This window comes from Macaca nemestrina, chromosome 8, assembly GCF_043159975.1.
Source record: "Macaca nemestrina isolate mMacNem1 chromosome 8, mMacNem.hap1, whole genome shotgun sequence".
Classification (NCBI taxonomy): Eukaryota; Metazoa; Chordata; class Mammalia; order Primates; family Cercopithecidae; genus Macaca; species Macaca nemestrina.
In genome coordinates this window covers 78,651,491-78,666,201 of record NC_092132.1, presented here as the reverse complement: position 1 = coordinate 78,666,201, position 14,711 = coordinate 78,651,491, and the positions used below count along the sequence as shown (strand labels likewise).

Sequence of the window (14,711 nt, the reverse complement as noted above, 5' to 3'; positions counted from 1 at the left end):
TGGGAGTTTGAGACCAGCCTGACCAACATGGAGAAACCCCATCTCTACTAAAAAAAAAAAAATACAAACAAAATTAGACGGGCGTGGTGGTGCATGCCTATAATCCCAGCTACTCGGGAGGCTGAGGCAGGAGAATCGCTTGAACCTGGGAGGCGGAGACTGCAGTGAGCCGAGATCATGCCATTGCTCTCCAGACTGGGCAACAAGAGCGAAACTCCGTCTCAAAAAAAAAAGAGTATATGTGAAAATACTTCATAAATTATAAAGCTATATAATGAACAGCAGGTGAATAGTAAGTAATATGGTAAACAATAGGCATAATAGTTTTTAAAATCAACATTTTAAAAGGTAAGCCTCAGATGATAAGCTTTTTTAAATAGGGCTTTTCTGGATTTTTTGGTTAGCTATCAAATATCTCTATATATTTCTCACAGAATGTTTTAACGTGTATTAGCAAATATTTATAAAGTCCAACATAAATTTATTACCATTTTTGTTTTAAGTTAATAATCTTTTTAGGCCCCTGGATAAACATATTACTAAAAGACCAGACTTTCTAAGCCATTAGCAACCAACTATAGGCAGACCAAACAAACAGGGATGTTTTTAGGAAGGAAACCTAAAATTAAAATACGTGGACACATTTTTGAAAAATAGCAAATTTAACCCAATGCCTTAAACCAGCCATGTTAGAAATATAATTTAATATTTCACTTACTTGAAGATGACTAGCAATTAGAGTCCAATCATCAGTTCCATGTTGCTCAACCAACTTCTTTAATTTATCGTCCTATTAAAACAGTACGAAAATTAAAAAGCTTTCCCCCATCCTTTTCCTCTACCCCTAAATATAGGTAACTCTCCAGTTATATTAAGGAGCATCTGGTAACCATAGAATAACTAAAGCTATCCACTATAATACAAATTCCTCCATTTATTATACTGTTTCTGTAAGTCCCAATGTCATCTATTATTCATGTCTCTGGTTGAAGAAAAAGAATGTACAGTTAATTGATGCATACTTTTTCTCATATTTTGTTTTTAAATCTTTCATAACAACAGTAGGTTTTTTTTTGTTTTTGAGATGGAGTCTCGCTCTGTCACCCAGGCTGGAGTGCAGTGGTGTAATCTCAGCTCACTGCAACCCTCTGCCTCCCAGGTTCAAGCGATCCTCCTGCCTCAGCCTCCCAAGTAGGATTAGGATTACAGACACATGCCACCACACCAGGCTAATTTTTGTATTTTTAGTAGAGACAGGGTTTCATCACGTTGGCCAGGCTGGTCTTGAACTCCTGACCTCAAGTGATCCGCCCATCTCGGCCTCCCAAAGTGCTGGGATTACAGGCGTGAGCCACCACACCTGGCTGTATAACTATAGTAATATTAATCCATAAATACATGTAAGAAACTAGTAAACTTTGTCAGATAATAACCTCATCCCTTGTCCATTTTACTCTGTTCCAGAGCTTCTTCAGTCCTTTTTGTTGTGGTACTTCATAATCATGATCGGCATACTGAAGGTCATCATCCTCATCCTCACTACAAAAAAAAAAAACACAGTTTGTGAAATCAAGAATTTTATTTAAATTTGTAAATTCAATCATTGAACCTGTGTGTGCAGGTATGACTGAAGAAATCACACAGACTACAAGATGCATTCACAATGAGACTATTCAAAGTATAAAAAATTAAGAGTCAGACAATGGGGTGGGGTGTGGTACTTTTTTTTTTTTTTTTTGAGACAGAGTCTTGCTCTGTCGCTCAGGCTGGAGTGCAGTGGCACTATGTTGGCTCACTGAGAGCTCCACCTCACGGGTTCACGCCATTCTCCTGCCTCAGCCTCTGGAGTAGCTGGGACTACAGGTGCCCGCCACTACACCCGGCTAATTTTTTATTTTTTTAGTAGAGACAGGGTTTCACCGTGTTAACCAGGATGGTCTCAATCTCCTGACCTCGTGATCCACCCACCTCGGCCTCCCAAAGTTTTGAGATTACAGGCGTGAACCACCGCGCCCGGCCTGGAGCTATACTTCATACTGACACCAAACACATGGGGTTGGATATGCCACTATGGGAAAAATCATAATCTTGTATGTCATGTTAAGGAATTCGACCTTTACTCTTCATTTGACCTTTATTCTAAAGAGTTAAAGAACTTAAACACAGCAAAAGACAAAAGACAAATATCTTGTGTTTTAGAAAAATCAATGACAAGAGTGTGGTGAAATTGAAAAAGAAAAACCAATTAGTAATCTTCACAACAACCCAAGCAAGAAATTATTGGGGCCTGACAAATGGTAATGGAATATAAACCACAGCCAATTAAAAGACACAATAGAAGTGATCCAATTAATACCAACAACAAAAAATTTTTAACATCTAAAAATAATTTTAACATACAAGCTAAAGGTACAGTAAGTGACAAGACACTATTGTGAGACACAGAAGTCTTGAACAAATGGAAAAACATTCTGACTTTTTTGTTTTCAGAGAGCGTCTCAGCTTGCACTGTCGCCCAGGCTGGAGTGCAGTGGCTCAATCACAGCTCACTGTAGCCTCGAACTCCCAGGCTCAGGCAATCCTCATGCACCATCATGCCCAGCTAATTCTTTCTATTTTTTGTAGAGATAGGGTTTTGCCATGTTGCTCCACCCCCAAGGCTGGTCTTGAACTCCTAAGCTCAAGTGATCCTCCTGCCTCAGCCTCCCAAATCCCACGCTTGGGATTACAGGCATGCATCACCATGCCCAGCCTTCTGACCACATTCTTGGATAAGAAAACAATATTATAGATATGGCCATTCTCTAATTTAGGGAGATGTCCATTCTCCCTAATTCATAAATTTAAATAAAATGAATAAAAATACCAATAGATTTTGGGAGAGAATCAGACAAGCTGAATCTACAATTCATATGAAAAAAATCAAGAAGAATAGAGAGAAAAGTTTTAAAAAATAATAATCAGAGAATTACCACTACCCAATATCAAAACACACTGTAAAGAAATAAAACAGAATGGTACTACCACATGAACAAACACATAGATAAATGGAACAGAACAGAACATTCAGGAAAGAAAAAAGACCCACATGGAATTTGGTAAATTATAACAGTAATATTTCAAATCAGTGGAGTAAAGGTAGACTTTTCAATAAATGGTGTTAAGACACTGGGTAGCCATTTTTTTAAATTAAGATGGGCCGGGCTTGGACACCTGTAATCCCAGCACTTTGGGAGGCTAAGACGAGCAGATCATTTGAGGTCAGGAGTTCGAGACCAGCCTGACCAACATGGCAAAACCCTGTCTCTACTAAAATTGCAAAAATTAGCTGGGTGTGGTGGTACATGCCTGTAATCCCAGCTACCTGGGAGGCTGAAGCAGGAGAATTGCTTGCACCCAGTGAGCCAAGACTGCACCACTGCACTCCAGCCTAGGCAACAGAGTGAACCTCCGTTTCAAAAAAAAAAGATGGTGTCCTACTTTACAATAAAATAAATGAGTGAAGCAATTATTTACATTTTTTAAATGAAACCATAATAGTACTATAAAAATAGAAAAAAAAAAAAAGTCTACTTTTCATATCCTTGAGCAGAAGAGAGGTAAATGTGACAAAAATCTGGAAGTCATAAAATAGATCAACCAAGGTAATGACAGTGGGAATTGAAAGAAATATATGACAGTGAGAGATATTTAAAAAGCAGAGAAGAAAGGATTTTGCAACTGACAGATGAGGGACACGGAAGGAGGAATTAAGGATGACTCCAAAGTTTCTGGCTTTGAAAACATAAGTAGAGCTATTTACTATGGAAAATGAGAGAAGAAGAAACAGAACTTTGGGAGGGAGAAGAAAATGGGGAGAGTATGTATAGTTGGGGACTGTTTTCAAGGTACTTGAAAAATACACAGGTGGATATCTGGAACAGCACTTCCCAACAGAGATATAATACAAGTCACATATGTAATTTTCTAGTAGCCACATTTTTTTAAAAAAGAGAAATAAGTGAAATGTACTTCAATAGTCAGTATTCTTTAGCTTAATATATTAAAAATATAATCATTTCAACATGTAATCAATATAAAAAAGTATAAATGAAACATTTTACATATTTTTTTCTTACTAAAGTAGAAATCTGGTGTGTATTTTGTAGTTAGAGTTCATTACAATTCAGACTAGCCACCGTTCAAGAGCTCAATAGCCACATGTGACTAGTGGCTATCCTATGAGGCAGAGCAGACCTAGAAGGCAAATGAGCACGTGGACCTGCTCAAATACAAGGTCTAGGGTAGAGATGCAGTTTCGGCCAGCATACAAAGAATAGTTGAGGGCACAGGATGACCCAAGGAAAATTAATAAAGTAAGGAAGGGGCCAAAGTCAGAATCTGAGTTTTTGATGGAGTAAAAAAAGAAAAAGCAATTTTAAAGAATAAACCCCCATAAAAAAGGGCAAGCCTTAATGATAAACTGAATTAGAAGGCCAGGCGCTCTGGCTCACACCTATAATCCCAGCACTTTGGGAGGCTGAGGCAGGCAGATCACCTGAGGTCAGGAGTTCAAGACCAGCCTGGCCAACACGGTGAAACCCCATCTCTACTAAAAATACAAAAATTAGCTGGGCATGATGGTGGGTGCCTATAATCCCAGCTACTTGGGAGGTTGAGGCGGGAGAATCACTTGAACCTGGGAGGTAGAGGTTACAGTGAGCCGAGATCACATCATTGCACTCCAGCCCGGGTGACAGAGTGAGACTCCCTCTCTATAAATAAATAAATAAATAAATAAATAAATAAATAAATAAACTGAATTAGAGGATTCTGAGTAGGCTGTGGACTGAACAAAGTCATGGCATCTGAAAATAACACAGTCTAACACTTACTTAAAACTCTCTAAGTACCAGACATTGTGGTAGTCTATGAAATTTTTCTCTTAATGCCTCACAACTGGAAGAGGGGAATATTATCATTATTCCTATTTCACAGAATAGGAAACTTTGACTTAGAAATGTAACCTCTTGCCCACAGTCACTACTTAACCACTATACTACAACATACTGGAAAAATAGGGGGAAAGTGCTAGGAAGCTGGAAAATACTAAAGACAACCTCAAGTTCATTTTGGAATCAGAACAAGGTTCTGGTTCTAACTTAATGACTCACTCTGTAACCGTGAACACATTAACCTCTCAGGGATTTAGTTTACTTGTTTGTAAAATGATAGTAATACCACCTACCTTATAGTGCTGCTTTAAGGATAAAATTAAATGAGAAAACATATATAACACCTCACACAGCACATGGCACAGAAAGGTGCCTCAATATTAGTATTACGTGCATAGGCTGATCACCTAATAGTATTCAAAATTATTTTTGCCTTACTAGATTCAACTCTTTCTCAAAAATTCATTCTGATTTCAAACAGCAAAAGTCTGAAGATTTGTTTAACCTTACTCTAACATAGTTAAGCGCATGCAAGCAGTTTCTAGTATCTATGTAAGTTAGTAATTTTAATCTTACAAAATTGAAAAATGAAGGTCCAGATTTAATATATACTGTCTATAGATCCTTTGCAGGAACGTCTAACTTCCATTGACTTGTCAATTCCATTGGAACAAAATTCTTCATATTTGACCAAGCAAAACACCAAGATTCTTCCATTCCCCTATGATCTGCTTCTACAGTTCAATGCACTTCAGTAGTCCAATGTTCTCTCTCCCTGAAGCCATTGTCTATTTGTAACAATAATCCACCAGTCATGCTTTCATACATGGCTGTTTTGTTTTGTTTCTTTTTTGAGATGGAGTCTTGCTCTGTCACCCAGGCTGGAGGGCAGTGGCACAATCTCGGCTCACTGCCACCTCCACCTCCCCAGTTTAAGCAATTCTCCTTCCTCAGCCTCCTAAGAGAAGGAATTACAGGTGCCTGCCATCATGCTTGGTTAATTTTTGTATTTTTTTAGTGGAGACCGGGTTTCACCCTGTTGGCCAGGCTGGTCTCAAATTCCTGAACTCAGGTGATCAGCCAACCTTGGCCTCCCAAACTGTTGGGATTACAGGTGTGAGCCACCACGCCCGGCCCACATATGGTTGTTTTATTAAACTATGTTAAAAAAAAACAAAAAAAAAAAAAAACAAAAAAACACCTCTACAGGCTTGATTAAATACCTGATACGTGCAGCCATTTTCAGCTATCAGAAATATCACCTGATTGGCCAAGATTAAATTGTTAAATTCAACATCTTCAGGGTCCAATGACTTCATAAATTTCTAAGAAAGCTACTGAATCAGATAAAACACCATACTGTAGCTTTCTGTCCTATTTGTGTGTACTAAGAGCACCTACCTTTCTTCTTTTTAATGTTTATCACATTTGCCAACCTCCACATCCAAAAAGTAAGCTCATGAGTGCAGACCATGTCTATCACGTTCACCTCTCAGGACTAAGCACAGTACCTGCCACTCAAATATTTGTAAAACTAATGAACAATCTTCCCTAACCTTCCAACTCCACCAAGTGCTCTATATTCCAAAATTATCTCACTCCTTTCCAACCCAACCAAAACTTCCACTTTCTTCAATACATGTGATCTCAAAGTGGATCTAAGAAAGAAAATGTTTTAACAAATGAAAATACCTCTAGGAAGAGGCAAAAGGCATTCTCATTTGTTAAAAGAATTTCAAAACCCTAAAAAACACCTCCAAGTGGTAGAATTTTAAGAAGCAGAACCTGCTGAAACATTTTTAAATATTCAATACCAGAAAAGGTCCTTTGAAGGTTATCTACCGTACTGTTTAACCTTTCTTAGAAATGCCACCAGCAACATTACCACTTCCTGACACCCCAAATAGCCCTCAGGCATGCTTTCCACAGGGTCTCTTTCTTTTCCTCCCTCTCTTCAGATCCCCAAAGTTTCCATAACAGCGTATTTGAGACTGCTTTAAAATACAAGTTATTTCTAAGTCAAAATATTTTTTACCTTGGGAATTTGCCCATATAAATCTTGAGTATTCACAAAACTATCTACGTCACATTTAATCTATACGAAACCCACTTTAAGATTCTTACAAAATATTTTAAGGATATGAGTCCAAAAACATTATTTTGATCAAAAACACAAGTTTCCAAAGAGTAATTTTCCTAAAAACTTTTTCATTTTAACTGTAAAATTTTGCCCCTTACTTTTTACCCACTTTATTGTGAGAAATTTCTATTTCTACATGAGGTTTCATTCTCTGTTTCGCATTTCAGCATGGTCATCAGTTTCAGACACTGAGTTATACAGCCCATTCAATGTTCAGTAAGCTGGGCTTTTTGAATGGGTAAGTGTCAGGGAGCAAGTAGAATTCTTAGAATTATTTACCACTGGGACTTTCCTAGAGTCCACCTCCTTCTTAGTTATGGCATCAAGTTATTTCTACATATATGTAAGTGAGTATTGAAAAGACAATGTTAACTTTCAAATACATATAACCAAAAAAAAGATCCTAGATATGTATCAACATCACTAGCTACAAAGAAAGATGCCTGAGAATGCCTATAATTTGCAAAGAAAACAGGGAAAGGATAAAACCCCACAAATCACTGCACCAATATCCCACTTTCACCATTTAACAATGAAAAAGTCCCATCACTGAAAAATGATTAGACATCATCAAAATGGATCTGTTCTGTCTACTTTTATATAATCTTTTGACATTTCTGTATTATAGCAATCAATGCTGATAATATGTAATAATTTAATAAAACTGGCTTCCTACTATGTAGTTAAATAAACCATTTCTAGCCTAGTGTAATTATCTAGAAGATAGCAAAATAAAGTGACATTATTTCTCTAGTCACAAAGCAATAATAGATTAATTCGGTCTTTGACTCTCCAACCCAGGACTTGGTTTCCAGAATGATTCTGCTAGTTTTCTTAAGTCAAAGAAAATATTTATTTGATAAATGTCTAATACATAACCAAACTACTATATTCAAATGGAAACAGTTTCAAAGATTGTGAAGTAAAGGGATTAGGGTGATTATGAAACAGTCAAAGGAAGCACACAAAAAAATTTATAACTCATTAGGCCAGGAAAATAGTTAAGAGTAACTTAACATTGGGGTGCAAGCTAACAGGACATGATAGTCATGACTTTGTGAAATAATACCCACTTGATGAAATAATTCACATGTGATGTTAAGATAAAACGTTTAGAAGTTCAATTTTAGAGGATAACAATTACATCACTTAAACCAGTAAATGAGGTATTCCAAGGAGGAAACTGAAATTTTAAAAAAATTTTTATTCTAAAAGAAAGAGAAATACCGGTTCTATAAAATTTGCTCTAGTAAAATTGCATCAAGTTGATAATATTTTAAATCACAAATTAACTCAAGTCCGAAATCTTTATCACAGACAAAAAAAATATATCTTTATTATACAATCTTGAGGACAAGTCCAATCATATTCAAGGTATGAAAATTTACCAGGTTGATTTAATAAAGTGAAATTAGGCCACCCAGTGGTTAATATGATGTACTGCATACATGAATATTTTATTTCCAAATCTGAACTGTGCAAGCCAGCATTATTATAGTAAGACAAATTTGACTTTACATAACCTTTGATCATTATTAATAGCAATACTAAAGAGAGTTCTACCTAGTAATTCCATAAACAAAAACAATGTGAGAAATTTTCTATTTCATTAGTATGTATATGCTTTTAAATGAGAAAAGATTACAAAATGTCTTCAAATATATATATTAAAGCTAGAAACTACCTTACAGACCATAAAATCCAAACTCCATACATTAACCAGATGAAAAACAGAGGCAGAGTTTACCAGCTTCCCCAAACAGTATTGCCAGTTAATGACAAAACCGATTAAAAGATCAGTTCTTATATTTCAGTATAATTTCATCCCCACCCGTTTTGCTGGAAACAACACAGTAAAATTGGTTCCTACACACACACATCTACATAACATTGAAAAAACATCTTCTATTTCAAGAGCTGGCTTTTATCTTTTCAGGTTAGTATAGTCATAGGCCATCCCAAGCGTAAATACTTTAATCTGTTACTAGTAAGCAGGTTTCTAAATGACTTTTTTAAAGTTTACTTTAAAGGGTAAAACTGATTTTCGAATCCAAAATTAATTATGTATATATAAATATGCTTAAAAGTCAAATATATATTAATAACAGATATATTAATGTTAGTATTGCCTGTAAATTGTCATTGCAATTCCCAGTGGGACGTAAAATTATTTAAAGTCACAATACAAATGAGTCTTCCTTTATGTAAATCTAGAGGAGAGATACTACAGCTATCTTAAAGGTCAAAACAGCTAACGTCCTGCAGTTGTTTCACACTTGAGGTAACACTTAGTTTTCTACTTTTAGGTTTTCTTTTTTCTTTTTTTTTTTTCAGATCACATAGGAAACGTATATTACAGGATTTATGCCTATGCTCTTAGGCAAAACTTTTATATAGCAAAGTATAGTTTTCACTTGACCGCTTAAATGGTTGTATACTGGAGATCTCAAATTACAACCTGAAGTAACTTTTATTTCTTTTCCCTTTCAGCTATAAATTGAGTTCAAATATATTAAGATACTTAGCTAAAAGGCAAGAGAGATTTTTCCCAATGACTACATTATTTTTGCTTCAAAACAATTCACATGCTATCTTCTTTTGTTTTTGGTTGAAGCACAAAAGCAGAGCATCTACTATCGTCTAAGATATGTAAATCATATTTACGTATGCAAGAAACGTAATTTAGAGTATGAAACACATTCAAGTATGAAGACTTAAGAGATACATCATTCAGAGATGATAATTTCTCCCACGTCCTCTATCTGTATACTCCCAGGGACAGTGCAGCTTCACCCCACCACATTTAATTACTCGAGATTTGACTCTTTAAATCACTCTATCATGTTTAAATTAACTTACACAACTGGCAAGGGATAAATGTCAAAAGTACAATATTTAGATTTCAAGCTCACAGTATTCTCAATAAAACAACTTACATAGGCAAACTAACATTAAGTTATTTCTCCTTTGTCTATTATTATGAAACATACACTTCATACATATGAAATTGACAGAAAACCCTTTGGGGAGGGGAAGGTTCTGACATTTAAACATTCATTTCTAGTCATAATTTTAATTTAACTAAATGCTGATGACAGAATTAGCCAAGAAACTGTTTCAAATAAGATTAACAGCAATACTGATAAGTAGATATCACACATTAATAAACTTGTTATTGAGTTAACATATTCAATTGTCATCTTATTTTTACATTTTTTTAAATTTAAAAATTCAAAAAGCCTAAACCAGTACTTCAGCAATCATAATTACAAGAGGTTTAAATATCTATCTTTTCTGAAGATTGATGTTAATTGGGTCCTTGAAGTTCTAGAGGGGTGGTTCTTTCCTGAGTGATTTTGTCCCCCAAAATATATCTGGCAATGTCTGGAGACATTTTAACTGTCATGACTGAGGGAAGTGGAGTGTTCCTATCTCTACTGGGTAGAAGCCAGGGATGCTGCTAAACATCTCCCCATTACAAGAATTATCTGGCCCAAGATGTCAATAGTGCAAAGGTTGAAAACAGTTTTAGAGGGGTCTGTGTATACATTTATATCATCTCAAGGGTTTGTCCTATAACTTAGTACAAAACTAGTAAGTTTACCGGGACTTAAGGATTTCTGCAGAAGCATCCTGCACACAGCAGATATTTAACAGACAAAGCAAAAAACAATTATGTATAGTTACTGCCAATTTTTAGCAGAACTCTGCAGTGAATGACCCCCATTACTAAATTTCAACTTAGGAAACACATCTCTAGTTAAGATTTTGGGGCTGTGGATCTAGATAAAAAAAAAAATTGGAAATTCTGCCAAACATCTTTTCAGGTTTATCTGATAATGGTGAAAATCAGAAGACACCCTATATTTTTGTTATCTAAGCAATTACTCCACATAATTTATGAGTAGCTGCTGTAATGGCATGTAAACAAAAAGTAGACACATAAATTCATCCTAGCACATTTTCCAGGCAAAGGTGGAAAAAAGTGCTTTACCTCTGTGCAACACTTAGGTACGGTCAGAGTCAAACACAGACACTCAAAATATTAAGTGAATCAAACACATTGTTTTATTTTAAGATCAAGCTACTAGTTGTTACTACTAGTTGTTACTATGTGACATGGTCCCAATAGAGGATATTAAAATATACATATATACATAAAGCTGAGAATATGGGTATGGAAATTACAGAAAACATCGAAAAGGTTCGCTCAGCTATTCCCCAGAGGATTTTCCACAACGTTTCAAGATAGCTAGGTTGGCAGAGGGGTGGCTGCCCAGGTTCACCGCGGAGTACCTATTTTGACTGTACTGTCATTCAGAAAAGAGTCGCCCGAACACCATTTTCAAGTCCTCCTGGCAGGACACAGCCAGTTTTCTCTGCGTAGCGAACTCCCTAAAAGCGCTCGACTTACCTGGCAAGAAACCTGCCCCGAAGAAGTGGCAGCGTGAGGTCAGGGGCCTGGACACGCACTGTGAGGAGAGCCACGGAGAAACCTGGGCATCTCGTACGTCCCGCGCCTCAAACACCCTGGTCCCCAACTCTCCACACGTCGCGGCTGCGCTCCGGCCATCGAGGCCAAGCGGCCGCGGGCACGCGGGAATAAAAACCTCTGCCCTCGCCGGGGAGGGCCTTATGGCGGGAGGGGGCAGTGGGATAGGAAAGAGAATCTAAGCCGAGACGGCGCCGACAGGCCTGAGCGAAAGGGGTGCCACCCACCTGCGCGACCTCTTCGCCATCCTTCAAGTACCGCATAGGAGCGGGCTGGGCGGGGACGCGGGTCAGCCTCCTCCAGCCTCCGGCGAATGCTCCTTCTCCCTGATTCTCCAGCAGCTTCCCTCGCTCCCTCTGGAGACTGCCGAGTGCGGAACGCACGTCCTCGACAGGGTAGGACGGAGGGACAGCGGGGGCGGACCGCGACCCGCCCCCGACCCCGGCCCGCAGTGCCGCTCTTAGCCCCGGCCCGGCCCTGCCAGGGATGCCCCCAACATGTCAGGAGGCGCGATCCCGCCCTCCGCCGGCTTCTCCCGCCGCTTGTCAGCCTCCCCGCCCCGGTCCCAGACCGGCTCCGCCACAGGCGCCGACCCTCCCCTCTCCCCGCAGCTAGCAGTTCTGCAGGGCTCGCAGTCTCCTGCAGGGTTTTGTCCGCACCGCCGAATCTCGCGCCCAGCCTCCCTCAAGAGCCGCCGTTTGAATCTGCGCACGCGGCCCTGAACCCCATTGGCTGTGGGGACCGCACGCGGAGCAGCGGGGGCGGGGCGGGGAGAGCGCGCGCGACTGAGGGCGGGGCTGGGGAGCTGGAAGCTGGGACTGGAACTCGCGGGAGTCGGGGAACGAGCCCGGAGCCAGGGGGTGGGGCCGCGGGTGGGGCCGCGGGTGGGGCATGCGGGCCGAGCTGTCACAGGACCCGGAACGCGCCGAGAGGCGCACCGCGCGGGGCCTGCTGGGAGAGCAAGTTCCTGCGCTAGCCGAGGAGCGGGTCCGGAAGCGGCGCTGGAGCGGGTCCGGAAGCGGGCGGTGGAGTCATCCAGCTGCCCCAAACTTCTTAGGGTGAGAGGACTGAGTTTCTAGCGAGGTGGGTGGTCCCGCGGCCCAGTGTGGGAACGTCTCCGCAGCCTCGCCTCGGCCACAGCTCCTCGCTCCTTAGGTGTCTTCCGTCTCACTAGTTAGGAGGCGCGATTTTCAGACTTGAGACAAACCTAACCATAAATTTGCGCTGCCGTTATTTTTTAAGCAAAAATGTGAGCTATTTTTACCCAGACATCATAGCCACGAGAGTGACGGAGACTGGCAGGAAACCAAATATCACCTGTTTTCCTCAAAAAGCAGCTGAAGCGTGACAAGTGAAAAAAGTTCCTAGCGGGAGACGTGCTTGGAACGGGAGATAATCCGTGTCTAACGCTGGTCCTCAAGGTGCTTAATTTTGTGTCCGCTCTACGGGAAATAACGTGCGCGGCGGAGAAGCCCGGACTGGAGAATAACCCGTGAAGACGACAGTGGACTGAGCGTTTCGTCCAGATGAATGAGCATGGTAGTTAAGTGTAGAAGACGACCTTCTTTCCTCTGGAGAGACCGGGGAGGGGGGAACCACCGGAGGAGTTTCTAGCGGTTGCAGCTACTTGAGGTTCCAGTCTAATAACTACGAACTGTTCATTTCAAGTAGCATTAAAGTAGATTTGCTACAGTGACAATTAGACTTGGCTAAGGAAAATTTGCAAGGCAGCATGGTCTACTGCATAGAGCACTGAGCCGCATGTTAACACTGTAACAAACACTTGCTATTTTGAAATTTTACACTTCATCTTTTGCAAATCAGATGCAGGTGCGGAGTGAATTAAGCGGAGCTGAATTAAGAGAAGCTTGCATGCACTACTGTCAAAACCTAAACACACTGGCTCGGTTTTTTTTTTTTTTTTTTTTTTTTTTTTAACAGTTCCTTTTTTCAAGGTATGGATTCTGGGAAAGTAAGGGAAGGTAAAACAGCATTTCTTTTTCTCTCTCTCCTTTATTATTTATTTATTTAGAGACTAGGTCTTGCTCTGTCCCCCATGCTGGAGTGTAGCAGCACAGTCATAGCTTACAGTAGCCTCGAACAGCGATCCTCTTGCCTCAGCCTCCAAAGTAGCTGGGATCACAGGTGCGTGCCACAAAACCTGGCCAAGAGTTTCTTCCAGATCATTGCTTACTGGGTTGCTGGTTCAGTAAAAATAAAAAATAAATAAAAATTTAGAAATGAGTTTCCAAATTTCATTATGTTCCTAATGTCATTTGGAATCACTGTTTGACTGTTTTCTTATTTGCCCCTGGGTCATACATTAATGTACTTACTTATATCTAACAGGAAGCAGAGCTTCTGCTATATTTTAGGCTGTATTCAGTTTTATACAGAATATATTTTTTAGAGCTTGAAGACAGATGTGTTGGATTTTGACAGTAAAACAAATTTCCTTCATTCCTACATATAGAGAAAAACAATTCCCAGAAAGATAACATTGTGAATTTACTTAAATCAGTTATAAAACTCAGGGCAAAGTGTGGAATTAAAGTGGTTCACAGTCATTTGAATACACATACTCAGATGTATTATAAACTAAGACGGGTTTTTTTAAAGCAAATATTTAGAGATTTTATTCAGAGTATATAAAGAATTCTCAAAACTCTGAGAAAAAAAAGCATTTTAAAAATGGGCAAAAGATTTAAACAGATTTCACCAAACAAGATATATATATATACATATACATACATGACAGGCACATTAAATGATGTTCCACCTCATTAGTCATTAAAGAAATGCAAATTAAACCACAATGAGATACTACTATACTTCTGTTAGAATTAGCAGTGAAAATGACTGACTCTACAAATGTTGGTGAAGATGAAAATACTGAGCAAGTACAACTTGCATATGTTGCTGGTAGGGATGCAGAATTCAGCCGTTTTGGAAAACGTTTATAGTGGCTTTGTTTCATTTGTTTTTTAATTTTTATGGGTACATAGTAGGTGTATATATTTATGGGGTACATGAGATGTTTTGATACAGGCATGCAATGTGAAATAATCACATCAAGGAGATGGGGTATCCATCCCCTTGAGTATGTATCCTTTGTGTTACAAACCCCTTACACTCTTATTTTAAA

General features: G+C 39.1%; 1 protein-coding gene across 8 annotated transcripts in view; it reads right to left on the bottom strand.

Moving 5' to 3' along the window:
• LOC105482182 (MYB proto-oncogene like 1) overlaps window positions 1-12,159 on the bottom strand; it is a 49,114-nt gene extending 36,955 nt beyond the window's left edge. For 3 of the 8 annotated variants that reach the window (XR_011606969.1, XM_011742174.2, XM_011742177.2), the window contains exons 1-3: window positions 11,794-12,155; window positions 1,434-1,539; window positions 719-790 (exon numbers count right to left, since the gene is read on the bottom strand). Coding sequence is in view for 7 of the 8 variants with exons in the window: in XM_011742174.2 (XP_011740476.1) it covers window positions 719-790; window positions 1,434-1,539; window positions 11,794-11,813 (198 nt within the window). In the remaining variant the exon portion in view is untranslated. Of the gene's footprint in view, window positions 1-718; window positions 791-1,433; window positions 1,540-11,793 lie in introns of all 8 variants that reach the window. The other 5 variants (XM_011742173.2, XM_011742172.2, XM_011742171.2 and 2 more) reach the window with 4 other exon arrangements.
• Window positions 12,160-14,711: the final 2,552 nt, after the last annotated feature.